The 27,742-nt window shown below is 43.8% G+C and overlaps 3 protein-coding genes across 12 annotated transcripts in view; all 3 read right to left on the bottom strand.

Annotated features, from left to right (window-relative positions):
- Positions 1 to 11,695, bottom strand: part of clip1b (CAP-Gly domain-containing linker protein 1) — a 63,964-nt gene extending 52,269 nt beyond the window's left edge. The window contains exons 1-3 of one of the 4 annotated variants that reach the window (XM_036937067.2): positions 11,532 to 11,695; positions 653 to 881; positions 94 to 581 (exon numbers count right to left, since the gene is read on the bottom strand). In XM_036937067.2, the coding sequence (XP_036792962.2) occupies positions 94 to 581; positions 653 to 740 (576 nt within the window). In that variant the 5' untranslated portion in view covers positions 741 to 881; positions 11,532 to 11,695. The remainder of the gene's footprint in view (positions 1 to 93; positions 582 to 652; positions 882 to 11,531) is intronic. The other 3 variants (XM_036937066.2, XM_090191876.1, XM_036937068.2) reach the window with 3 other exon arrangements.
- Positions 11,696 to 13,506: 1,811 nt separating this feature from the next.
- On the bottom strand, positions 13,507 to 15,036 carry LOC110537082 (hydroxycarboxylic acid receptor 2-like). Its single transcript, XM_021622844.3, has one exon. The coding sequence runs from the start codon at positions 15,034 to 15,036 to the stop codon at positions 14,026 to 14,028; it is 1,011 nt and encodes a 336-aa protein (XP_021478519.1). The 3' UTR covers positions 13,507 to 14,025.
- A 722-nt stretch (positions 15,037 to 15,758) lies between these two features.
- LOC110537084 (density-regulated protein) lies at positions 15,759 to 26,628 on the bottom strand. Of its 7 annotated transcripts, none has more exons than XM_090191887.1 (7): positions 25,080 to 26,628; positions 24,227 to 24,345; positions 23,982 to 24,086; positions 23,792 to 23,872; positions 16,638 to 16,754; positions 16,391 to 16,530; positions 15,759 to 16,074 (listed from the first exon to the last, which is right to left on the bottom strand). In XM_090191887.1, the coding sequence occupies exons 2-7, from the start codon at positions 24,333 to 24,335 to the stop codon at positions 16,030 to 16,032; spliced, it is 597 nt and encodes a 198-aa protein (XP_090048013.1). In that variant the 5' UTR covers positions 24,336 to 24,345; positions 25,080 to 26,628; the 3' UTR covers positions 15,759 to 16,029. The 7 variants fall into 7 exon arrangements, with proteins under 7 accessions (XP_090048013.1, XP_021478523.3, XP_021478524.3 ...); XM_021622848.3 differs by having other exon boundaries at positions 26,401 to 26,617; XM_021622849.3 differs by having other exon boundaries at positions 26,432 to 26,613.
- Between the last annotated feature and the right edge of the window lie 1,114 nt (positions 26,629 to 27,742).

The following is a 27,742-nucleotide window of genomic DNA, read 5'->3' as shown; positions in this document are numbered from 1 at the left end:
GAAAGAAAGAGAGGTGGGTAGAGAAGGAGAAAGAGCTGTGAGTTAACACATCTGTGATCCAGAAACACAAACATGAGACAGACACACACTTACCAGCACGCGGTCTCCCAGTCTTAGTTCTCTTCTGGTCTTCCTGGCTGAGTCGGTCTCAGAGAGGTTGGACATTGACCCATTGCCGGTCACGATTCTACTCAGCGGTGTCTTGGAGCTGTTACCAGTGGTAGTAGCAGCGCCAGCAGCAGCAGAGCTAAGGGACTTGGCCCCTGTCTCGCCAGGGTTAGGCTGCCCACCATTGGCCTCCCTCTCCGGAATAGCTGTCTTGGTCAGCTTGGAGGGCCGTGTGAATATCCCTCTGCCGTCCTCACACTGGAAATACTGGACACCTGCCACCGACCCGTCGTTCTTCCCGATAGCCTCATCCAGGACGATGCCGACCCACTGGCCCGGGGCAAACTGTGTATCCCCCAGGAAGTGGACATATCCTGGCTTGTTGCCGTTGACCCACACCTTCTCCCCCACCCGGTAGTCCACTGCTCCATCCTGGGTGGGAGACTTCTCAGGGGGTACAGGCTTGGAAGCAGCTGGAAAAACAATAATCATCATCATCATCAGCAGCAGCACATACATGATGAGCCCTGCAGCTGATTCTTACCAGAGGAAGGGGAGGTGCGTGTTGGTAACCCAGTTGGCCTGCTTATCTTACTGGGGGGCTTGATTCCGCTGGGCTTGCCTGTGCTCATGGTCCCTTCTCAGTCCTGGAGGGGCTTAGGCTAGGGGATACTAGAGCGGGGATGGGGGGCTAGGCCTTCCTTCCCCACCACCCACCTCACTCTGCCCCACCTTGAGGCCCAGGCCTGGGAGACACAAGACACAGGACAGGTCTACATAGATTTAATTTGGATTTTGTTTTCACAAAAATAACATGCAATTCATTATGAAGCTCATTATTGAATAATGATAATATGCACAGTGACAGTTTCTGTGGTAGTATGATGATGTAATTACAATGTTTATACATCAGGAATTAGTAGGGGACTAGAGAGAGAGCAGAGAGAAACAGACAGACAAAAAGACTGAGAGGGAGAGAGGGAGAAAGAGAGGGGGGGGGGGAGAGATGAAGAGAGAAGGAGAAGGGGACAGAAAAGGAGAGACCCACAAAGCAACAGCTCAGTTTAAGGTCAAACACAATGGACAGGAAGTCAATACATTTTAAACCGAACCAGCAGCATTTCACTTTTTTAATTGAACCTTTATTTAACCAGGCAAGTCAGTTAACCTCTTACCCCCTACTTACTCCCTACTTTTTTCAATTTCTGCCTGAAGACATACCCAAATCTAACTGCCTGTAGCTCAGGCTCAGAACCAAGGATATACATATTCTTGATTTCATTTGAAAGAAAACACTCTGAAGTTTGTGTAAATGTGAATTGAATGTAGGAGAATATAACACAATAGATCTGGTTTAGATAATACAATGAAAAAAACATACATTTTTTCATTTTTATTGTTGTATCATCATCTTTAAAATGAAAAAGACAAAACAAACATAGGATGATGGGATGGGGGACAATTTCAGTGAAAAATATAAGAGGGCAACAGTACTTGTGCAATGTTTCAGAATGATAACTTCCAAAATGAGTGTGCTACATGACATTTATCATGAAGTCACCCAGGTGTCCCTCACAAGTAGCCCAAATGTACCCAAGTGGCCAAATTGGTGAAGTTATACATTTTGAATGGAATGACTATATACAAAATACCAAAATGGTATTCTAACACAACCCCCACAAAAAAGTAGAAAAAAAGTAGAAAAAAAATACAGTGGGGCAAAAAAGTATTTAGTCAGCCACGAATTGTGCAAGTTCTCCCACTTAAAAAGATGAGAGAGGCCTGTAATTTTCATCATAGGTACACTTCAACTATGATAGACAAAATGAGAAAAAAAATCCAGAAAATCACATTTTGTAGGATTTTTAATGAATTTATTTCTAAATTATGGTGGAAAATAAGTATGAAACCAAATGAATCAATGAAACCAAACATGACTGGAAAATGGAATGAGACGGAATTCACGACACAAGCGGTTTTGTGTTAGGCTATAAAAATGGATTTTATCAAACAAAAGACCATTCATTGTGTAACAATGAGCATTGGGATTGCAAACAGAGGAAGATCGTCAAAGATAAACAATTTATTTTATTGCAGTTTTGTTACGCCTGTGCTGGTTGAAATAGTTGTTTTTTATGGGGCACTATCCTCAGATAATCGCATCGTATTATTTCGCAGTAAATCCTTTTTTAAATCTGACAACGTAGTTGGATTAGCAAGATTCAAGGCTTTCGAAACATGTGAGACACTTGTATTTTCATGAATGTTTAATATGACTATTTATGTAGCGATCACCGTATGTTGTCGAATTTAATCCCGCTAACGGGTTCGGTGCGCAGAGAGGTTAAGAACAAATTCTTATTTTCAATGATGGCCTAGGAACAGTGGGTTAACTGCCTTGTTCAGGGCAGAACAACATATATTTATTGACCTTGTCAGCTCGGGAATTTGATCTTGCAACCTTTCGGTTACTAGTCCAACGCTCTAACCACTAGGCTACCTGCCGACCCCACTTACAAGGTACACACACACAATCAGGAAAAAGCATCATTATAACTACATTGTACTTCTGGAATGGTGCTTGTTACTGGACAGACCTGACTAGTGACTAAGATATCTGTCCAGAATGACATGACTAAACGGCCTTAAACAAAGCAGAGTAGACATCCTATATCTAAGGAGGCTCAGAGAGATGCTCCAGTCCCATCTCTCATCCAGTCAGGGTTTACCTGGGAAACATTGGTCACTTGTTCTCTGTCTTCCCTATGGGGGGAAAGACACTGTAGGAACTGTCTGAATCTTGGACGCAGCTCAACACTAGTTTAACCACAGTCAGGTCTATCATTGCTTAAATTAGGCCAATGGCTTGCATTTACATCTGAAGTCAGAAGTTTACATAGACCTGTTATGAATTTTATGAATAATGACTAAACAATGTATACATTTAACTATAACTATAACTAATTGAATTCTACCCTGTTTCACTATATCTGATTAGTAATGTTAGTTCATAAGAAAGAGGTTATGTAGCATGGACAGGGGTTAATTAAAAATGGTAACCAATGTGGAAGTGTTACGGTGCGTGAATGAGGACCCAAAAGCGACTTAACGTAAACAGAGCTTCTTTAATAACAAAACAAACGTAGGCTCAGATGGACCGGCAGATTCCGACAGGACAGGACAAGGTTGCAGCAAACATGACGATAGTCTGGTTCAGGCATGAACAACACAAACAAGAATCCGACAAAGACAGAAACAAAAACAGAGAGAGATATAGAGGACTAATCAGAGGGAAAAAGGGAACAGGTGGGAAAAGGGGTGACGAGGTAGTTAGGAGGAGACAAGGAACAGCTGGGGGAAAGAGGGGGAGAAAAGGTAACCTAATAACGACCAGCAGAGGGAGACAGGGTGAAGGGAAAGGACAGAAACAAGACACAACATGACAATACATGACAGTACCCCCCCACTCACCGAGCGCCTCCTGGCGCACTCGAGGAGGAAACCTGGCGGCAACGGAGGAAATCCTCGATCAGCGCACGGTCCAGCACGTCCCGAGAGGGAACCCAACTCCTCTCCTCAGGACCGTACCCCTCCCAATCTACTAGGTACTGATGACCACGGCCCCGAGGACGCATGTCCAAAATAGATGGGTGCGCCCTCGACAAGGATGGGGGGGGGGGGGGAAGACGAGCGGGGGCGCGAAGAACGGGCTTGATACAGGAGACATGGAAGACCGGGTGGACGCGACGAAGATATCGCGGAAGAAGAAGTCGAACTGCGACAGGATTAATGATCTGAGAAATACGGAACGGACCAATGAACCGCGGGGTCAACTTGCGAGAAGCGGTCTTAAGGGGAAGGTTCTGAGTGGAGAGCCAAACTCTCTGGCCGCGACAATATCTAGGACTCTTAGTTCTACGCTTATTAGCAGCTCTCACAGTCTGCGCCCTATAACGGCAAAGTGCAGACCTGACCCTCTTCCAGGTGCGCTCGCAACGTTGGACAAAAGCCTGAGCGGAGGGGACGCTGGACTCGGCGAACTGAGATGAGAACAGCGGAGGCTGGTACCCGAGGCTACTCTGAAAAGGAGATAGCCCGGTCTCAGACGAAGGAAGCGAGTTGTGGGCGTATTCTGCCCAGGGGAGCTGTTCTGACCAAGACGCAGGGTTGCGAAAAGAAAGACTGCGTAAGATGCGACCAATAGTCTGATTGGCCCGTTCTGCTTGACCGTTAGACTGGGGGTGAAAGCCGGAAGAGAGACTGACGGAAGCCCCAATCAAACGGCAAAACTCCCTCCAAAATTGAGACGTGAATTGCGGACCTCTGTCCGAAACGACGTCTGACGGAAGGCCATGAATTCTGAAAACATTCTCGATGATGATTTGTGCCGTCTCTTTAGCAGAAGGAAGCTTAGCAAGGGGAATAAAATGAGCCGCCTTAGAGAACCTGTCGACAACCGTAAGAATAACAGTCTTCCCCGCTGACGAAGGCAGTCCGGTGACAAAATCTAAGGCGATGTGAGACCACGGTCGAGAGGGAATGGGAAGCGGCCTGAGACGGCCGGCAGGAGGGGAGTTACCGGACTTAGTCTGCGCGCAGACCGAACAAGCAGCCACGAAGCGACGCGTGTCATGCTCCCGGGTGGGCCACCAAAAACGCTGGCGAATGGAAGCAAGCGTACCCCGAACGCCAGGGTGGCCGGCTAACTTGGCAGAGTGAGCCCACTGAAGAACGGCCAGACGAGTAGGAACGGGAACGAAAAGAAGGTTCCTAGGACAAGCGCGCGGCGACGGAGTTTGAGTGAGTGCTTGCTTTACCTGCCTCTCAATTCCCCAGACAGTCAACCCGACAACACGCCCCTCAGGGAGAATCCCCTCGGGGTCAGTGGAGGCTACTGAAGAACTGAAGAGACGAGATAAAGCATCAGGCTTGGTGTTCTTAGAGCCCGGACGATAAGAAATCACAAACTCGAAACGAGCGAAAAACAGCGCCCAGCGCGCCTGACGCGCATTAAGTCGTTTGGCAGAACGGATGTACTCAAGGTTCCTATGGTCAGTCCAAACGACAAAAGGAACGGTCGCCCCCTCCAACCACTGTCGCCATTCGCCTAGGGCTAAGCGGATGGCGAGCAGTTCGCGGTTTCCCACATCATAGTTACGTTCCGACTGCGACAGGCGATGAGAAAAATACGCGCAAGGGTGGACCTTGTCGTCAGAGAGGGAGCGCTGAGAAAGACTGGCTCCCACGCCCACCTCTGAGGCGTCAACCTCGACAACGAACTGTCTAGTGACGTCAGGTGTAACAAGGATAGGTGCGGATGTAAAACGATTCTTGAGGAGATCAAAAGCTCCCTGGGCGGAAACGGACCACTTAAAGCACGTCTTGACAGAAGTAAGGGCTGTGAGAGGGGCTGCCACCTGACCGAAATTACGGATGAAACGACGATAGAAGTTTGCGAAGCCGAGAAAGCGCTGCAGCTCGACGCGTGACCTAGGGACGGGCCAATCAATGACAGCTTGGACCTTAGCGGGATCCATCTTAATGCCTTCAGCGGAAATAACAGAACCGAGAAATGTGACGGAGGAGGCATGAAAAGAGCACTTCTCAGCCTTCACAAAAAGACAATTCTCTAAAAGGCGCTGGAGGACACGTCGAACGTGCTGAACATGAATCTGGAGTGACGGTGAAAAAATCAGGATATCGTCAAGGTAAACGAAAACAAAGATGTTCAGCATGTCTCTCAGGACATCATTGACTAATGCCTGAAAGACAGCTGGAGCGTTAGCGAGGCCGAAAGGAAGAACCCGGTATTCAAAGTGCCCTAACGGAGTGTTAAACGCCGTCTTCCACTCGTCCCCCTCCCTGATGCGCACGAGATGGTAAGCGTTACGAAGGTCCAACTTAGTGAAAAACCTGGCTCCCTGCAGGATCTCGAAGGCTGAAGACATAAGAGGAAGCGGATAACGATTCTTCACTGTTATGTCATTCAGCCCTCGATAATCTATGCAGGGGCGCAGGGACCCGTCCTTCTTCTTAACAAAAAAAAAACCCGCTCCGGCGGGAGAGGAGGAGGGGACTATGGTACCGGCGGCAAGAGCTACAGACAAATAATCTTCGAGAGCCTTACGTTCGGGAGCCGACAGAGAGTATAGTCTACCCCGGGGGGGAGTGGTTCCCGGAAGGAGATCAATACTACAATCATACGACCGGTGTGGAGGAAGAGAGGTGGCCCTGGACCGACTGAACACCGTGCGCAGATCGTGATATTCCTCCGGCACCCCTGTCAAATCACCAGGCTCCTCCTGTGAAGAAGAGACAGAGGAAACAGGAGGGATAGCAGACATTAAACATTTCACATGACAAGAGACGTTCCAGGAGAGGATAGAATTACTAGACCAATTAATGGAAGGATTATGACAAACTAGCCAGGGATGGCCCAAAACAACAGGTGTAAAAGGTGAACGAAAAATTAAAAAAGAAATGGTTTCGCTATGATTACCAGAAACAGTGAGGGTTAAAGGTAGCGTCTCACGCTGAATCCTGGGGAGAGGACTACCATCCAGGGCGAACAAGGCCGTGGACTCCCTTAACTGTCTGAGAGGAATGTCATGTTCCCGAGCCCAGGTCTCATCCATAAAACAGCCCTCCGCCCCAGAGTCTATTAAGGCACTGCAGGAAGCTGACGAACCGGTCCAGCGTAGATGGACCGACAAGGTAGTGCAGGATCTTGAAGGAGAGACAGGAGTAGTAGCGCTCACCAGTAGCCCTCCGCTTACTGATGAGCTCTGGCTTTTACTGGACATGAAGTGACAAAATGACCAGCAGAACCGCAATAGAGACAGAGGCGGTTGGTGATTCTCCGTTCCCTCTCCTTAGTCGAGATGCGGATACCTCCCAGCTGCATAGGCTCAGCACCCGAGCCGGCAGAGGAAGATGGTAGTGATGCGGAGAGGGGGGCAACGGAGAACGCGAGCTCCTTTCCACGAGCTCGGTGACGAAGATCAACCCGTCGCTCAATGCGAATAGCGAGTTCAATCAAGGAATCCACGCTGGAAGGAACCTCCCGGGAGAGAATCTCATCCTTTACCTCTGCGCGGAGACCCTCCAGAAAACGAGCGAGCAAAGCCGAGAGTAAGAGTAACACGGCGGGTTATTGATTCTGGGCTCCGGAGATTCGAAAGCCCTGGAAGTGGCCGGTGGATCGAGGCGGAGATGGTGAACCTGTTCTGTGAGGTTGGAGACTTGGGTGGCCAGGGTCTCAACGGCATGTCGAGCAGCAGACAATTCCTGCTCGTGTCTGCCTAGCATCGCTCCCTGGATCTCGACGGCTGAGTGGAGAGGATCCGAAGTCGCTGGGTCCATTCTTGGTCGGATTCTTCTGTTACGGTGCGTGAATGAGGACCCAAAAGCGACTTAACGTAAACAGAGCTTCTTTAATAACAAAACAAACGTAGGCTCAGATGGACCGGCAGATTCCGACAGGACAGGACAAGGTTGCAGCAAACATGACGATAGTCTGGTTCAGGCATGAACAACACAAACAAGAATCCGACAAAGACAGAAACAAAAACAGAGAGAGATATAGAGGACTAATCAGAGGGAAAAAGGGAACAGGTGGGAAAAGGGGTGACGATGTAGTTAGGAGGAGACAAGGAACAGCTGGGGGAAAGAGGGGGAGAAAAGGTAACCTAATAACGACCAGCAGAGGGAGACAGGGTGAAGGGAAAGGACAGAAACAAGACACAACATGACAATACATGACAGGAAGAAGGAATGTATGTGTGTACTGGAAGAAATCAAAGAGACTCCTTGTCTATGTTTGAACCTACCCAGCTATAACTCTGTGGAGATAAAATAAGACAGCGAGAGCCCCTCCAGGTTTTCTGTATCTGGGGGGACTGGGACTGTCAGCTAAGTGGTAATAAACTGTGGTGAGACTTCAGGAGATAATCCAGATATAGTGTGTAATGTATAGGCGTTAGTGGGTTGGAATGGACTTTAGAAGCAGCTTTGTCCTTGTCGGAGAGAAGGAGGGACATTAAAGATGCTATGACTGTCACGCCCTGGTCTTTATATTTTGTGTTTTCTTTATTATTTTGGTCAGGCCAGGGTGTGACATGGGTTTATTTATGTGGTGTGTTTTGTCTATGGGTTTTCGCAGGTATTGGGATTGTGGTTGAGTGGGGTTCTCTAGCAAAGTCTATGGCTGTCTGGAGTGGTTCTCAATCAGAGGCAGGTGTTTATCGTTGTCTCTGATTGGGAACCATATTTAGGCAGCCATATTCTTTGAGTGTTTCGTGGGTGATTGTTCCTGTCTCTGTGTTTGTTTGCACCAGATAGGCTGTATAGGTTTTCACGTTACGTTTGTTGTTTTTGTATTGTTCGTTTTTTCGGCTTCATTAAATATGTATCAAGAATACCACGCTGCATTTTGGTCCGACTCTCCTTCACCCGAAGAAAACCGTAACAATGCTATAAACGCTATTGGCTAATTTTGGTTGACTGGTCTCTGTCTATTTTATGCAAATAAGAATCTTCTTAGAAACGGACAGTGTTTTAAATTGAATTGGTTAATGAACACATAAGAACTAAATTCATCTAACAACACCTTAGCCAAATACATTTAAACTCAGTTTTTCACAATTCCTGACAAAGCACCCCCACAACATGATGCTGCCACCCCCGTGCTTCGCGGTTGGGATGGTGTTCTTCGGCTTAAAAGCCTCCCCCTTTTTCCTCCAAACATAACAATGGTCATTATGGCCAAACAGTTCTATTCTGTTTCATCAGACCAGAGGACATTTCTCCAAAAAGTATGATCTTTGTCCCCATGTGCAGTTGCAAACCGTAGTCTGGCTTTTTTATGTCAGTTTTGGAGCAGTGGCTTCTTCCTTGCTGAGCGGCATTTCAGGTTATGTCGATATAGGACTCGTTTTACTGTGGATATACAGTGGGGCAAAAAAGTATTTAGTCAGCCACCAATTGTGCAAGTTCTCCCACTTAAGATGAGAGAGGCCTGTAATTTTCATCATAGGTACACTTCAATTATGACAGACAAAATTTGAAAAAAAATCAGAAAATCACATTGTAGGATTTTTAATGAATTTATTTGCAAATTATGGTGGAAAATAAGTATTTGGTCACCTACAAACAAGCAAGATTTCTGGCTCTCACAGACCTGTAACTTCTTCTTTAAGAGGCTCCTCTGTCCTCCACTCGTTACCTGTATTAATGGCACCTGTTTGAACTTGTTATCAGTATAAAAGACACCTGTCCACAACCTCAAACAGTCACACTCCAAACTCCACTAAACACACTTGTGTGTATAAGGTAGTAGTTTTGGAATTGTTAGGTTAGATTACTCGTTGGTTATTACTGCATTGTCGGAACTAGAAGCACAAGCATTTCGCTACACTCGCATTAACATCTGCTAACCATGTGTATGAACCAAATACATTTGATTTGATTCGAATAGGGACGCATAGGAACGCAGAGCTTTCTAAATAAGAGTCCCTTCCCGATTGGATTTTTCTCAGGCTTTCGCCTGCAATATCAGTTCTGTTATACTCACAGACAATATTTTTACAGTTTTGGAAACTTTATAGTGTTTTCTATCCTAAGCTGTCAATTATATGCATATTCTAGCATCTTGTCCTGACAAAATAGCCCGTTTACTTTGGGGACGTTATTTTTCCAAAAATGAAAATAGTGCCCCCTAGTTCCAAGAGGTTAATAGAACTGCGGAAAAACAGTGCCCGACAGGCAGGGACGAAGGACACTGTCTACCGCTGTATGGCTAGCTAGCTACCGTTGTCGCCCCCGCCCTCTGTGGGGTTTATCTGCGGCTGGCATCCAACGTTATTGTGCATTGACGCCACCTAATATACTGGAGTTCTCCCGTCCTAGCTTAAAAATCGACCAATAGAAGTATAAAGAGGGGTTTGTGTAGATGCTGGAATGTAGGAACGTCCGGAATTGCAGGCTGCAATTGCACGGTTCTCCCTGCATGGTGATGTAGACAGGGACGCTCCTCCCCCTCAGTGTTAGAACAAAACAATTCCAGTATGATGCTGTCAAATAGAGCTGTTATTGTCTCTGGCTGCTATTAACTCTGTATAACCACTCTCCAGATCGTAATACACGTATTATAACACATGAATATTGAAACAACGCCAAGTTAACTGTTACTTTTAAGCTTATCTGCTGATGATAAGAAAAAGTAAGAAAATGTAGGCACTCACTACTGTAAGTCGCTCTGGATAAGAGCGTCTGCTAAATGACTCAAATCTAAAATGATGATCTTGTAACTATTCTTGTCCTCCTCTTCTGATGAGGAGGATTAGTAAGAAGGATCGGAGGACCAATGCGCAGCTTGGTAAGTGTTCACATCTTTTAATTAAGTAATAGAACACTTGAACAAAACAATAAACGACCAACGAACAGTCCCATAAGGTGAATGACAAAAAAACACTAAACAGGAAAATGAACACCCACAAACCACAGGTGGAAAAAGACTACCTAAGTATGATTCTCAATCAGAGACAACTAAAGACACCTGCCTCTGATTGAGAACCATACCAGGCCAAACTCAAAACACAACATAGAAAAACGAACATAGACAACCCACCCAACTCACGCCCTGACCATACTAAAACAAAGACATAAATAAAATAACTAAGGTCAGAACGTGACAGATCTTACCATAGCATAGGTGTGTCTAAGTCAAATAGATAGACAGTGGTCCAAGTAATGATTGAGGAATGGCTTGCTATTGCTAGTCAAATATCTAGCTAGCTGACCAAAGCATCAGTTTTGGACAGTCCTTTAAAGGACAGCTTTACTAAGGATGGATACAACTTGCCTTTGCTGACCTCAATTTACTATGAGTTCAGTCGCTCCAAGCAGGTGCATCTCTCCTCATCCCAGTCTACACCCACACTCACTGCAACTTTCCATAATGGCTATAAGTAATCTAGCTATATGGCTCTTGAGTGATGATATTGATAGATATTAGATAGGTTACTTTTAATAGTTTATGTTCGCTGGGTATTTACTGCTAGCCACCAGCTGGATAGAACAGAGGAGGAATTATGGCATATCCTGGTCTGAATGTGACTGACGCCTGCTTGGCTAGCTGACACACCTAGCGCGAGCTGCAACATTATTGAACAATTTTGGTAAATTGAAGGAATGTTATTTGCTCTCATCCACTTATGTATTGTATGGGAGAATAATCACTTGCGGAGATAACTAGCTAGCTAACCCGCTAAGCACTTCTGCTTTGGACCAGTGGAATTAATTCCCGATGCCTTCCCTTCTTTCCCTCCCTGTCGGAATTTCGGTGGCTAGCTAGGCAGCTTTCCATTGCATAAAAATAAAAACAATGGGGATATGCGTGTTATGTAAAAACATATATTGCTTACCTGAAGCGTTGTCGATAAATCACTGTTTGTTTTGATCGAAACGATTAAGATAACCAGGTTGACGCTGCAGTAAGCCCGAGAATACCCAAACCCTGCGCCGCTAGTTTTCTTGAGCAGCCAGCCCTTCCCCCGACTGACGTCAGTCGAAGCATCCTCTCTCGTTTGACAGTCTGAACTTTCTCACTCCATCCATCCACTGTGTTATTTCCACAGGCATAATAAACATAGCCCAAATATAATCAAAGGGTGTGTTAAATGTAGAGTGATCGCTACAACCATGTTGTAATTATTATAAAACAACAAGCAATGAAATGTGCTTTTATGCAAACACTTAAATATTCCACATTATCTGTGATCTTTTTTACAACACTTATTCATGCATTGCTGAGCACTTATAAAACCCTAGACAACCTCACAAAACACATTTGTATCACTTGGAAAGTCATTGTATTCGACAAGTAAGCCTTCCATTGTAAATAATCCCTCTGGAAATATTTTGTGGAAATCACAATTCATTCACAAATAATTTACTTTAATCATAAGCATATAAAAAAACGAATCAAAGACAAACTATTGTAAATATGAAATACTACATGAATGATTGCCGTGTTATACAGCATGCAAATTGTTAATTGTTCAAACCTATTTATTTGTACTCTCAGCTATCGAACATCAACATAACATTTGGTTGTTGGCTATATACAGCAACCAATATACAGCAACAAAAATGATTATCTTTCATATTAAAATAGGCATTCTTCTCTGCAGACGCCTATCCACCTCCTTAGCCTTCACGTCTGGTTCGATATTCGTCACTGACCATGTTTACATGCACACCAATATCCCTTTATTATTTGGGATACTCAAGCATTCTGTTTTTGAGTTGATGCATGCCTGGGATATGCTGATCGAAGATGGGATACTGTGACACGCAAACATTTGATCCCGTTTACTGTTGTTTTTGCCGCCTTCGCAGGCTCAGTTTCGCATTCGCGTTGTGTGATGATGTTTTCATCTGATTGTCAAACAAATCACTTTAAAATGTAGACTACCTGCGCAGTTCGAGCCACGATAATTACGTAATAATTTTGCCTATAATTAATTTACTATCATTTACTACTGGCTACTTTCACACCTAATTTTAAGACGTTTCTGCTTATAATTTTCAACATTTGGTAAGCCATATTATAATTTCCGACATTTGGTAGGACATTGTCAACAGTTTGATACATGCAGCTTCTCTTCTGTCATAACCTTTGGCCCCAGAAGACTAAATAAAGGAGTGGTCACCAGAATAATGTCTCACATCGATAGAATGAATGCATTAGTAATCTAGTTAACACCGGTAAAGTTGTCTGTTTCGTTTAGGGACTGGGGAGAAAACTCCTAAAAAGTGGTAAGATTGGTCCTATGCAAAATGTCCAAATGTCATCAGTTTGACCGTTTTTAAGGAAATGATAAGCTGAGAAAAACTACAAAATATGTTTCTGATAAGACTTCAGTTCGTCTTGGCTGCATATTTTATTTTGTTGAAATACCATCTGCTTGCATAACAGTGTCAAAGATAACACATTACAAGCACATTAACATTTTCTCAAGAGATGCTGAAATAAATAAATCATATTTCTCCACTTCTGTTCCCTAGACAAAATGTACATTTGAGTTCTAATTTCACTGCAAGATATGCATATTTCTGCAGGAGTTAATATTATACTACTCTGCATGTGAGAGGTTACAGGCTTACAGTCAGTGTCCATATTTCAGATACTATTCCATTTAACCCATATACTTAAATTAGGAATATTATGTTTATTCATGTTTAAACGGATATCCCTGACTGGGATATCAAAGGTGCATGTAAACAGCTTGTCCCGAATAAGATCTTAATCAGGATATGAACTACTGTCTGGAATACTGTGCACATGTAAACGTGGTCACTGACAGATAACAATATTCCACTAGAACAGGAACATCAATTAGATTGAGCCGCAGGCAGATTTATTCTTGAGCATGGTCAGGGGGCCAGAACATAATTATAAATAAAACAATCATTTCAAACCTTACTTACATTTATATATGATCCCACATATATTGTATTTGTCTTTAATGTGTGGGAATTCTTTGGAACAGATATCCATAATTAAAATCACTTGATTTATTTTTGCTGGTGTTTTTACAATATTTTATGTCCAACAACAATAACTCCAAAAAATAAAATATCTATATAGATTTGTTTTGCTCAGAAAACTTGGGGGGACAAATAAATTCACCTGTGGGCCACCAGTTGAGGAACCCTGCACTAGGAGTAGAAATAACCACACAGAGTCAGATACTTCTGGGTCCATATTCACAAAGGGTCTCAATGTATGAGTGCTAATCTAAGATCAGTTTTGTATTTTAGACCACAATGAATAAGACTTACTCTGAGACACTTTGCGAGTACATGCCCAGGCCCAGATCCTGGATCAGTGGTTAGAAGTAACTAACTACCACTTCAGATCTTCCCTGATACTGTGTTCGGACTGCAGATCCCGGTCCCATTCACAGGCGAGGCTGACTGTTCCTCCTCCTCTTTCCTCCCTAGCAGTCTGTTGAACAGCTTTAGGAAGGTCCCGTTGAAGGCCGGGCTGGAAAAGTAGTATACGATGGGGTTCAGCACGCTGTTGAAGTAGGTGAAACACACAGAGGTGTAGAATGCCAGATTGGCCTCTTGGAAATACCGGCATTCGTTGTACCAGGCCTTGAGGATCCACACAGCGATCCGAGACACCGTACTGGGGAAGAAGCAAATGATGAAGATGAGTGCCACGGCCATGACGAACTGCACCGCCCGCTTGATCTTCCCTCTGGTGTCAAGCGTCTTGCTCTTCAGCTGCCAGGTTATGCAGACAGTGCAGAAGGTGACGATGGTGGTTGGCAGGAAGAACTGGATTACATAGAAGGTGTTGTGCCACGTAGACAGCGGGCTGAAGCCCATGCAGATGTTGAAGCTCTCGCACTGAGTCCGGTTGTTGCGGTAGAAGAAGTGTTCATTGGCCAGCAGGTACCCGGTTGCAGCGATGATCAGGCCCCACAGGCCCAGAGACACCCACAGAGCATAGTTCAGGCCCATCCGGTTGATCTTGTTCATAGGGTGAACGATCTTGAAGTAACGGTCTACGGCCACCGCAGTAAGGAAGAAGATGCCAGCGGCACGGTTGGCCGCCAACAGGAACAGCATAAGCCGGCACAGGACATCACCATGGATCCAGTGTTTGCCACGTCTGTAGTAGTCGGCTCTGAAGGGCAGACAGAACAGGACGATGGAGTCAGCCACGGCAAGGTGTGCGAGGTAGACAGAGTTGGGCTTCCAGGTGTCCATGTGGAAGATAAACATCCACAGAGCCACAATGTTCCCCATCAGCCCGAATATGAACTCCAGCACCAGGATAGGAGGCAGGACCAGGTCCAGAATGGGAGAGTCGAAGGCGCAGCAGTTGTCGTCCATAGTAGTGAAGTTCGCCATGGGTCAAACGATACGCTACAGACTAGAGAGCGTCTGTGTGCAACTTTGCTCCCCTCTGAAGAGTCAACCTGGAGATAGGGTGTACTACGCACCTCATGGGATCAGGGATTTTATTGTTTGTGCTCATGCAAACAATCTTCCAGCGCCAACAACTTGGAGAGTGTGTGTACGTAGTGTGTTCTCTCTTGTGGGGTGCTATTTGTCCATAGGGAAATGGCTCTGCGTGTGTACACTAACAGCCCAGGGATTATGGCTTCATTATAAAACTATTATGCTGGTGGAAATATTATACTCAAGGGTATATAAGGGACATCAAAGGGTTCCCAGAAAACAACAATAAAGGTCACAAAACAGGGTCATGTTCAGTAGGCACGAAATGGAAAACACTCCGAATGAAGATGTTTCAAAGTGAGGTACTCTCAGACCTTGACCTGTACCAATTTATTTTTATCATTGTTTTAGGACAGTGGTTCCCAACCAAGGGTACTAGGACCACTGGGGGTACTTGGCCTATCCACAGGATGTATTTGAGAAGACTCATTAGACCATAGACTTACTGGTAAAATGCACGAGTGGATGACCCTGCCCCTTGCCCACAAAACGACCACAGATGGGTCTTATGAAATTAAATTACACAAAGGCAGGATGAACACAGTGCAGACAGTATAGTGAGACGTGTACATACACAGAGTGATATGATGAAGGACTAAAGAGTGAACAAGTGATTGAGACCGACATTTATTACCCTACAAGCTTGCCGAGTGAAAAGCGTTTTGGAAGGATTCAGATCATCAGACCAGACCTTTGGCAAACAAGAGAGCAGCTATCAAAAACCGAAAAATGTCAAGTGGGGTGGCCCAGTCCACAGTTTCTATACAGTAAATAAAATAGATATAAAACGACTCCTTTTTTAATGTTAATGTGTACATTTGGCCAAGTTATTGTTGTTGTTACAGGTCACATCCATTCTCACTAAAAGCACACGTCGGGTCTTCACTTCTTGACTTCTCCAAGATCATCAATACTGTCGTCATCCACCTACAATGAACAGAAAGACAGATGGCTTTAGCGTGTGTAGGGCTGTGATGTCTCATTAAGGTTATGCACTAGTTACCACAGCCACAAAAGGAAAACAATTAGCTTTTGGGGTTTAAGGTTAGGGTTAGGCATAAGGTTAGCAGTGGGGTTAAGTTTAAAATCACATTAAGAAAATAAATTGTAGAAATAGGCAGGGTTCATGACTGTGGCAACTAGTGACGGCCCTCATTGAGTTACACACAGGCTAATCTTTCTATTTCCTGTAACTATTTTCCATCATCTATGTGACGAGGGAGAGTAAACACAGCTTTCTTACCTCAGGCCACTTCTCCTGAATGACATCGATGATGTCATCTGTAAAATCTCCCTGAATGATGATTTCATCCTCTGCCGTCACAGAGGCGCCGCAGGAGAACTTCTGAGCAAAGAATCTCTGAGCCTCTTTAAGGTCTATGTCTGCAGAGAGGACATCCAGTCACAAGCAAGAAAAACAAGGTTACTGGTATATCCATGTCTTTAAAGGTGGTTACAGTAAAGGTGTGTGTGACAGTCAGCAGTCTTACCAAATGTGTTCATTCCACAGACCCGTGTGACGTATTTCTTCTTGGCGCGGGGGATTTTAGCTATTGTTATTTTCTGAGGCACAGTCTTCTTTTTCTGTTTGATCTGTCCTCTGCCACCTGGACAGACAGAACAAACAGATTAGAACAGGAGTCTCCAAAACCAGTCCTCAGACACCCGTAGCCGTTGCACGTTTGTTCTATACCAGGCCAAACACACCGGACTCAACAGTGGTGTGTAGTCATGGATGCCAAGGGAGGCCAGGATTCCCAAAAATTTGACCAATAAAAAAATTATAATACAAATATTGTCTCTCATCAGAGCGAGGGAAACAGCGCCCCTCTGTCTCAGTAGGTGTAGCCCATGTCTGTGATACTGTCTGGCCAAAAAGCGTATGACATGTTTCTGCCCGTAGCATAGACAGGTTTAGATGCATATTTTATTAGGATGCCCCTTAGCTGACGCCAATGGCAACAGCTAGTCTTGCTAGGGTCCGACCAATGATGTATATAAACCCTCTATTGCTGACGCTACGTACTGGCCATTGAGCGGCTTTGAAGCTACCAGTCGGTAATATTGGCACACCCTAGTAGGAGCAGTCCGCCATAGGAATGAATGTAATTCTACAGTATTTCAGTTAAAATGTGTCAAGGACAAAATTACATGTATTTAAACATTTTGTTGTTGTAGTGGGGACAGTAACATTAGTATTCTCAGCAAAAAAAAATGGAAAACCTTGCTTCTATTTAACTCTCATAATATAATTTTAAAAGGTGCGCATTGAGGTGTCTAATGTAATAAATGTGTCAAAAACGTATGTAGACATTAGGGTTGAAGATTTTGGGGAATATTCAGAGGTGGACATTTTCCGTGGGAATTAACGGAAATGTATGCAAATTAATATTAATACCCTTTAAATGTAGATGTTTTTTTGCATTGTATATATTTACCATATCAAATGGAGACAGAAACCTTTTACCTTATCATAAGTAGACATAATTGCAAATGATTAAATCCTTCCAATATATATATATTTTTAAACAATTTAGTTACGAATTGAACTTTAATTAAATGAGTTGACACTTCACACGGGATGATTTCACTGAACAACAAAAGGGAATATTTTTTTTTAATTTTACCCCCTTTTCCTCCCCAATTTCGTGGTATCCAATTATTAGTAGTTACTATCTTGTATCATCGCTACAACTCCCATACGGGCTCGGGAGAGACGAAGGTCGAAAGTCATGCGTCCTCCGAAACACAACCCAACCAAGCCGCACTGCTTCTTAACACAGCACGCATCCAACCCGGAAGCCAGCCGCACCAATGCGTCGGAGGAAACACTGTGCACCTGGCGACCTTGGTTAGCGCGCACCGAGCCCGGCCTGCCACAGTAGTCACTGGTGCGTGATGAGACAAGGATATCCCTACCGGCCAAACCCTCCCTAACCCGGACAACGCTAGGCCAATTGTGTGTCGCCCCCAGGACCTCCCAGTCGCGCCCGGCTGAGACAGAGCCTGGTTGCAAACCCAGAGTCTCTGATGGCACAGCTAGCGCTGCGATGCAGTGCCCTAGATCACTGCGTCACCTGGGAGGCCCCGAGAAAGAGAATATTGAATGATCCATCGCATCTCCCAAAAACATACATATGTAAAATTATAGTCTAGAAACTAAAGCTTTGGTTGTCTTCCTCTCAGGCTTCCATGTCTTCTCCCTGGACCTTCTCAATGTCCACCTCTTGAACATCAGACTCTGAGGCCTTATCTTCGTCACTTTCCCACCTTGTTGAGGATGGCTCTTTGTCAGGCTCAAAAAGCCTCAAATTTGCCCGGACGGCCACCAATTTTTCAACCTTTCCATTGGTCAGCCTGTTGCGTGCTTTGGTGTGTGTGTTCCCAAACAAGGACCAGTTGCGCTCTGACACGGCTGATGTTGGTGGGATTTGGAGGATGATGGAGGCAACAGTGAAAAGAGCCTCAGATCCACAAAATCCATTTCCAACAGGTGGCTGATGAGATATGTTGGCACGACTGCCATATTGCATCTCCATCCCAAAGCCCTTGCTTGGAAGTGTACTTCGCCAGACTGCCAAGAACCTTGCCCTCATCCAGGCCAAGGTGGCGAGACACAGTAATGATGACACCATAGGCCTTGTTGATCTCTGCACCAGACTGGATGCTCTTGCCAGCATACTTGGGGTCCAACATGTAGTCTGCAGCGTGTATGGGCTTCAGGCAGAAGTCTTCACGCTTTTTGATGTATTTCAAAACTGTAGTTTCCTCTGCTTGGAGCAACAGTGAAATGGGCAGGGAAGTATGTATTTATTATCTTACATCTGCAAGCAGAGACTGAACATCAGACAGGATGGCATTGTCTCCCTCAATCCGTGCAATGTTTACTGCTATAGGTTTCAGGAGTTTCGGGCTGCTTCCCAATCTCTCCCAAAATACATCATCCTGGAGGATCCTCTTGATGGGGCAGTCCATATCGGCAGACTGTGATACAGCCATTTCTTGGAGACTCCTTCCCCTGAACCTTCACATACCTAACAATTTCCTTGGCTCTCTTGTAGAGTGTATCCATTGTTTCAGTGCCATGATGTCTTTGAGGAGCAGATTCAATGCACAAGCAGCACAGTCAATGGGTGTGATGTGAGGGTAGGACTCCTCCACTTCAGACCAAGCAGCCTTCATGTTCGCAGCATTGTCTGTCACCAGTGCAAATACCTTCTGTGGTCCGAGGTCACTGATGACTACCTTCAGCTCATCTGCAATGTCTGTTGTCCCTTGTGTCTGTGTTCTTGTAGAACACTGGTTGAGGGGTGGAGATGATGTAGTTAATTATTCCTTGCCCACAAACATTCGACCACCCATCAGAGATGATTGCAATACAGTCTGCTTTCTCTATGATTTGCTTGACCTTCAATTGAACTCTGTTGAACTCTGCATCCAGCAAATTAGTAGATAAAGCATGTCTGGTTGGAGGGGTGCATGCAAAAATCTCTTCCAATACACATTGCCTGTGAGCATGAGGTGAACCAGTTGCATACACAGCCCGAGCAAGACATTCACCAGCATTTCTCTAACTACATTCCTCCATTGAGTCAAAAAAACTTCTGATTCCATGAGGACCATGAGCTGTATCGATAAGGTGTCTGATTCATCATTTTCACCTCGAATAGAAGTAGAGGGACTTTTGTCAGAGGTTGCTTGTTGTGAGCGCTGAGGGAACTTTATGCACTTGGCCAGATCATTCTGCATCTTTGTTGCATTCTTCACATATGATTTGGTACATTATTTGCAAATGTACACAGAATTTCCTCCTACATTAGCTGCAGTGAAATGTCTCCACATATCAGATAGTGCCTGTGGCATTTTCCTGTAAAGATTAGAAAAAATTAGTAAAAACAAAAAACTAATACAATTCCATGTACAGATAAATAGTTAAGCAGTTCGATTAAACAACTCCTTTGTAAAATGCATGTTTTAAATTATACATGTATGGAAACAGGTGAATTAACACTCCTCAGTTAGCAGGCTCAAGCAAGCTAAAACCCACATGGCAACAAAAACTAACTAGCAGAAATTGTTAACAAGTTAGAAATGATTTGAACACTTTGTTGTAGGCTACTACTTACTAGTTAATTAACAAAACATTATGTCATAAAAAAATACATTCACCCCACCCAGTATTGTAATCAAAACTTACCAGAAAGCATGTAGTCCTTGGCGCAGACAGTGTAGTAGTGTGGGTTCAATAGCATCTCATTAGTGCGCAAGATCTTGAGAATCAGCTGTACATGTGATGGAAGAGTGCACTGCACATGTGATGGAAGAATGCACTGTGCATGCAGAGGGTTGCGATTCCATTGAATTGGGGATAATTTAACCAAAATATGCCACAAGACCTAGAATTGCCTTATGTGTATCCCACAAAAAAAAGTTTCACTGTTACAAGCTAACTTTGTTGATGAATTTAAGCAAAATTCCCCAAATTCCGGGGCTTAACTTCCCATGAAAAATGTCTGACCCTTTGCAAACCTAGTAGACATCAATAAATGGATTTCTATAGCTTCCAAAATCTTTTTTTACAATGGAGGAGGAGTGCCAAGATGGCTGTGCGTGGCTTCAATACAGTGCCCCCCAATCAGTCATCCAGGGTTTATACACATCATCGGGTATGACACACAATAAAAAAAGACATTACAGACAAAAGACTACAATTTACACACATTTAAAACATCAACGTAGTGTGCGTGCATCTATCAGTTACACATACATGTCAGTACATACACAGAAAAAGTAGTTCAAATGGGGGAGAGGCATTGTGCCATGAGGTGTTGCTTTATTTATTTTTTGAAACCAGGTTTGCTGTTCACTTGCGCTATATGAGATGGAAGGGAGTTGGCTCTGTATAATACTGTACGTTTCTTGAATTTGTTCTGGACCTGGGGACTATGAAAAGACCCCTGGTGGCATATCTGGTGGGGTACGTGTGTGTTTCAGTGCTGTGTGTAAGTTGACTATGCAAACAATTTCGAATTTCCAACACATTGTTTCTCATAAAAATAAGAAGTGATGCAGTCAGCCTTTCTTCAACTCTTAGCCAAGTTAGCGGAGAACATCACGAAAATATTATGCACGCTTCAATGGGGCAGAAGTACATGTGTTGTTGTGATTCTGGATGGCCAGAAAGCGAGCAAATGACAGGAAACTGCCATGTGGGGAATCGTAAGTGGCTCATTTCAGCTAGTTTTAGTTTGTTCTTGATACCATGTCGAGGTGTTGACTGATGTCACGTCAATATGTCTAAAATTCGCTAGCTAGCTAACCAACAACTGTAACAACAGATTTGACAGACAACAAGTGCTCATTGTGCAACTTTATGCATTCAATAAACATTGGAAACTAAATATAGTTTACATGTTGTCAACAATCTAACCCAACCCAGTATATTTTGCCCCATAGTTGCGCACGCATCGGTTTTGTTGCTAAACAACCAACTCGTCTATTGAATTCAATACAACAGTATGAAAGTCCTGCCCAGTTTCTGAATCATGTCCCAGGCTATTTTTGAATGGCCTTCAATATTATATAATCAAATTCATGAACAAACAGTCATATGTAAAATTGTATTCGTGGAATAATTTACTTCTAAATGATGCCTTTCATGAAGGTTTTCGCTTGCATTTTATTTTTATAAAACCGTCACAGGGTAGAATTGAATTAATCCACAAATAAAAATAGAATTGTACATATAACTGTGTTTTCATGAATTTGATTATATAATATTGAAGGCCATTAAAAAATCCTGTAGGACATGATCCAGGAAGTTGGCGGGACTTTCATACCGTATAGCAAGGGAAGCCTACAAAAAAATAATAGCCAACCAGGGTTTAGCTAAACCAAGTCCTGGTACACCCCAAAAAAAGTTAAGGGAGGCCAAGCTTCACACCAATCAAATCACATAAAAACAAAACGTCATTGACAGAAAAAAACATGTTGCGTCGTTGTCCTCCAGTGGCTAGTTAGCTAGAATATCGGCCCTTTCCTAAATGGAGATGGGGATTTGGACTTGGACTTGTGGTTTTATTTGATTATAACAGTGATTCTGATCCAACCATTAAACATACATTGTGCCCCTGGCCTGAGTGGATGGAAGTTCAATATGTAGCTAGATGTAAGAAGGCTAACGTTAACTATCATCGTTGCCCATGCGAGGAAGTTGGCTGGCAAACATTTTACCCAGGTAGCCTAGTCTAGGACAACAAAAACTAAAAGCATGTACTGTATGACAGTCAGACCATTGTGGAAACATGAAAGCGGGTAGGATGGCATTAGCGTGTCAACAAGTTAACATGCACAAGCAAATAAAACAGTACCATGGACAGCCACATTATATTTAGCTTACGTTGATTGGACTAAATTGTTTTTGGTTTCTTTAACTTCATTAAACTAAGCATAGGCTATAGTTGATTTGATGATGTTGAAATGATGCTAGAATAGCGGAGGCAGCTCCTATTTCCTTTGCGACTTGCGGTAACTCTCCATGGTTCTAAATCAATAACTGTTTAGTAGTTCGAAAATGTAGGAAACATTAACTTGATTGACCATGCTGAGGGTCAGCGATGGGCAGCTTTGATGGGAGTGGGGGCCCAAAAAATCTGAACTCGTAATGAGGGGCCGCAGTGACTCGCTGTCTGCGTACCCACAGCCCTATACTTTTGTGAGCCCTAAAATATAAGTTTTAAAGTTAATTTCCTGCAATTCTAGATATTTTGCCATGGAGCATAGAGAAAACGTTGCAGTTTTAAAGCAAGTTTACTGCAATTCTACACATTTTGCCATAGGGTGGAGAGAAGATTTTGCAATTGTAAAACTGATTTCATGAGATTCGACTCATTTTGCCATGGGGCAAGGGGGGGAAAAATGGCAGTTTTACAGCTAATTTCCTGCAATTCTACACATTTTTCCATAGGGTGAAGAGAAATGTTTGCAGTTTTTAATGATATCTGAGTGAGCGTGACTTACAATATCAATGGGGCCCACCCCGGTTAGTAACTCGACCATGACTACTAAAAGTTTAGATCGCTGGCTGCTAGACTAACCTATCAATAAAAAATGTTTTGCTGACATTGAGTGGCTAATTGAGTGACTGCCAGTGACTGACAAACATAAGAGAAAAACTGCTGAGGCAGAACCAAATTTCAAAATTACACCTTGTCTATTCTACGATTCTAACTCTAAACAGTAAGCCGAGCCCCCGATGGAGTTCTTCCAAAAGGGGGGCTGTGGGTTGTAAATCGCCCATCCCTGCTGTAGGTGATGTAACTATTTGTTACATGCAATATTTGCATTGTGGACTTCACCGGGAAAGACACTACTCTCCGGTTTTGTTATGAAACAAAAGTGTGGTTAAATTTATTCAGCCACTGTGTGACTTGTCTTTGCCTAACGGGTTACAGTAATTTTACACACGCAATGCAACTGCCAATTAAGAGCTTGATGACTACAACAATAGTCTGGAATATAACAAGTATGTAGACCGGCTAGGGGGTCCCTGAAGAGTGTGCCGGGAAACACTGGGTTAGGATTTGAGGAGGAAGGAAGCATTTTTTAAGAATTCAAAACTAAAACTGAAGAGTTGAACTCAGACCTCTCTTCTGCTTCTTCCTCTCCTCCTCCTCTCCAACAGGTGGCGCCTCTTCACAGCCGGTGTCCTGCTTGGGAGCATTTCCTACCGGACCAGTAAGGCAGAAAAAAAAGACGTATTTTAATATAACAGCACCCATCTTCCTGATAGGAAAAATAAGGGAGGGAGTGGGAGACTGTCTGATGGAACTCACCTACACTCATTCTGGCAAACAAATCTGGGAAGTTCTTCTCCAGCCACTGCCTGCATTTGGCTGGCTCAGGCATGTACTCACAATACTCTGTTGGCAAGGAGCACACTGCAAAAAAAAAAAGTAAATGGAGAAGTGTTAGACCTTGACAATAATGTGACATTACAAAACAATGTTTTAGGAATTGGCCATGATCATCTATAGATCACTAGAATAGCGTGCCATTTCGGACACAGTCATACACTTACCTCCACAGTACTGGACTTTGGTTGGGTGCTTTGTGTTCGGGTAAGCACTCCCATGATGGTCTCCTTTGTTTTCTGGTAAACTCGTCTCTGCATTCTCAGTAGTAGCCATGATCGATTATCTGAACAGAGGGGAAAAAGGTTAATTAGGTAAAGTATGCCTTCAAATCGAACGAACAGTGAGAATCATAGACAATCAGTATTTTACCACTAACAACATGGCTTAGTCATGATCCTGGACCCTCAACAATGGATTGGTCTGATGACAGCAAACATACATTGTCAAAGCACTGAAAACAGAAGCCTGTCATGGCCTGCCATGTCAGTCAACATGGATGCATAACACCAAACTTCACCACGTAAACTGCTGCAATATATTTTTGGCAGAATAGTGCTGCTGCTGCTATTGCAGTGACATTGCAACTCAATCAATTAGCCAACACCCCCATCTTCAGCTAAGCAGCTACATGATGTCATACATTATATATACAGAAGTATGTGGACTCCCCTTCAAATTAGTGGATTTGGCTAGTTTAGCCACACCCGTTGCTGACAGGTGTATAAAATTGAGCACACAGCCATGCAATCTCCATAGACAAACATTGGCAGCAGAATGGCCTTAATGAATAGCTCAGTGACTTTCAACATGGAAACCTCATAGGATGCCACCTTTCCAACATGTCAGTTAGTCAAATTTCTGTCCTGGTAGAGCTGCCCCGGTCAACTGTAAGTGCTGTTATTGTGAAGTGGAAATGTCTGGGAGCAACAACAACTCAGCTGCGAAATGGTAGGCCACACAAGCTCACAGAACGGGACCACTGAGTGCTGATACGTGTAAAAAATAATCTGTCCTCACTTGCAACACTCACTACAAAGTTCCAAACTGCCTCTGGAAGCAACATCAGCACAAGAACCGTCCGTCGGGAGCTTCATGAAATGGTTTTCCATGGCCGAGCATTCGCACACAAGCCTAAGCTCAACATGCGCAATACCAAGCGTTGGCTGGAGTGGTGTAAAGCTCTTTGCCATTGGACTCTGGAGCAGTGGAAACGCTTTATCTGTAGTGATGAACCACACTTCACAATCTGGCAGTCCGATGTACGAATCTGGGTTTGGCGGATGCCAGGAGAACGCTACCTGCCCGAATGCATAGTGACAACTGTAAAGTTTGGTGGAGGAAGAATAATGGTCTGGGGCTGTTTTTCATGGTTTGGGCTAGGCCCCTTAGTTCAAGGGAAGGGAAATCGTAACACTACAGCATACAATGACATTTAAGACGATTCTGTGCTTCCAACATTCTGGAAACAGTTTGGGGAAGGCAATTTCAGGATTCAGCATGACAATGCCCCTGTGCACAAAGCAAGGTCTATACAGAAATGGCTGGTCAAGATCTGTGTGGAAGAACTTAACTGGCCTGCACAGAGCCCTAACCTCAACCCCATCGAACACCTTTGGGATGAATTGGATCGCTGACTGCGAGCCAGGCCAAATCACTCAACATCAGTGCCCGCCCGACCTGACTAATGATCGTGTGGCTGAATGGAAGCAAATCCCCGCAGCAATGTTCCATCTAGTGGAGAGCCTTCCCAGAAGAGTGGAGGCTGTTATAGCAGCAAAGTGCGGGGGACCAACTCCATATTAATGCCCATGACTTTGAAATGATATGTTCAAAGAGCAGGTGTCCACATATGCTTGGTCATGTAGTGTACCTCTCGGTCTTATCTAGCTTACAGGCTGAGGATCAATCTCTAGCAACAAAGATGATTGATATTCATTCACGAAGTCAAAGATAGGTAGAATTGTATGACAATTTCCTTACATCTGCTGTTGAAACTCAGTCTATCAGACATAATTAGCCAGCAATTGGGTTAAATTGCTAACTTGCATGATGCCTATATTCTGGTGCCTTTGCCAGACAAAATTGGAAGGTAACATTTTATTGTAAACGGTGACCAATCATACACAGACATAATCATAGCTAGGATATATCCAAGACTAACTACAAGTTAGATCGCTATGGTAACTGACGAGCTAGCTTCAAGAGCTGGTGGGCTAGCTAATATTTTTGACAACTGCCTGGTTTCTTGGCGGAGACTTCATTCATAGCTGGCTAGTTACCTAGCTATACTAACTAACGGCGCAGTCAATGTTACACAGCAGTAGCTAGCTTGCATTACCTCCAAGTCAATCAACGGAAAGACAACATACCCCTCGAATACGACCTTAATATTGTTGACTGTTTAACAAACCCGTAAGCATTATCAAGTAAAGTTAAAGCAAATCGTTTAATTAGAATAATGCTTAGTTATAACCACTGGTTTTAACAGCTTGAGGCTCACACCTAAAGCCTGATTTGGCTAGGGGTCCTATCAATGCCTCTTGGAACGCACGCACGTCTCGGGCAATAAATAGTAGGCGTTGTCTTCATTGCCTGCATTATCACTTCTATAAAGACAAACAATTTGTCAAAGAAATAGCAATAAATTGCATTTAATATAAAAATGATAATGTAATGAAAAATAAAGTTGAAAATATCGAACACATGTAACTCCTATTATGGTTTTATATTGACGTTATACGACAGGCATTCGCATGTATGTCTTGACACTCATCCGCACCCATCACAAGTTTATTTTTTATTGCGTTACACCAGCGTTTCTTAAAGTATGGGTCGCGGACCTTTTTAATGGTGGGTCGCGACGTAAATGTATAATTACTTCATGAATTACTGGAATTGATTTGGCAAAGTGAACTGCGCTCTCGGTTCAGTGCGCGCTCTGCTTAGCAGTGGTCTCTGCTCGGTTTGGCAGCTGCGCGAGTGGGAGAGGGAGATGCTCGTGTGCTTCGCGGTTTACCGGATCTTTTTTTCTGCAGTTTTCTTGAAGATCACTCCGCGACCCACACACTGCAGCGCTGTCGTTCAAGCCACTGACTAGTTATTCCCGCTCGGCATCGCTAACCGCTGTCGTGCTAGCCACAAGTTCTGACTGAGCCCAATCGGCATGAAACGCAAATACAGTGACGACTTTCTGTCTCTTTCATACACATTTTGAGAAATAACGAGGAGCGCCCACAATGTGTTTTGTGTGGGGAAGTGCTTAGTAATGAGTCTCTCAAAACGAACAAGTTAATACAACGACACATCCTGGCCAAATATCCAGGTACAACATGACGGTAAACCAAGTGAGTTCTTTCAGAACGGGGCAGAACTCTTCGAAAGTGGAAAAATAAGTAAACTACCAAGGCATTGTTGTCATTTTATAATAGGTTATGATAAGCAGAAATAAGGGAGTCCTATCGTAGTAGATGTGAGTTTATCTTTCAAGCAATCCTCGTTAGCCAAAGCAAGCTAGCTAGCTACTGATGGTGCACCCCTCAGAAACAGTACAGACGAAGATGAAAATTATCAGGCCTACTGTATATTTTACTGTAGAAATTATTATTGAAAATAAGTCTAGGTTGGAACTGTTTGCTGTTGAAAATACAAGTAATAATTTTTATTCTGAACTGGAATAAACT

Source organism: Oncorhynchus mykiss, chromosome 12 (assembly GCF_057628025.1).
Source record: "Oncorhynchus mykiss isolate SJ-2025 chromosome 12, ASM5762802v1, whole genome shotgun sequence".
In the NCBI taxonomy this organism is placed as follows: domain Eukaryota; kingdom Metazoa; phylum Chordata; class Actinopteri; order Salmoniformes; family Salmonidae; genus Oncorhynchus; species Oncorhynchus mykiss.
This window is presented reverse-complemented; position numbering and strand designations above follow the sequence as displayed.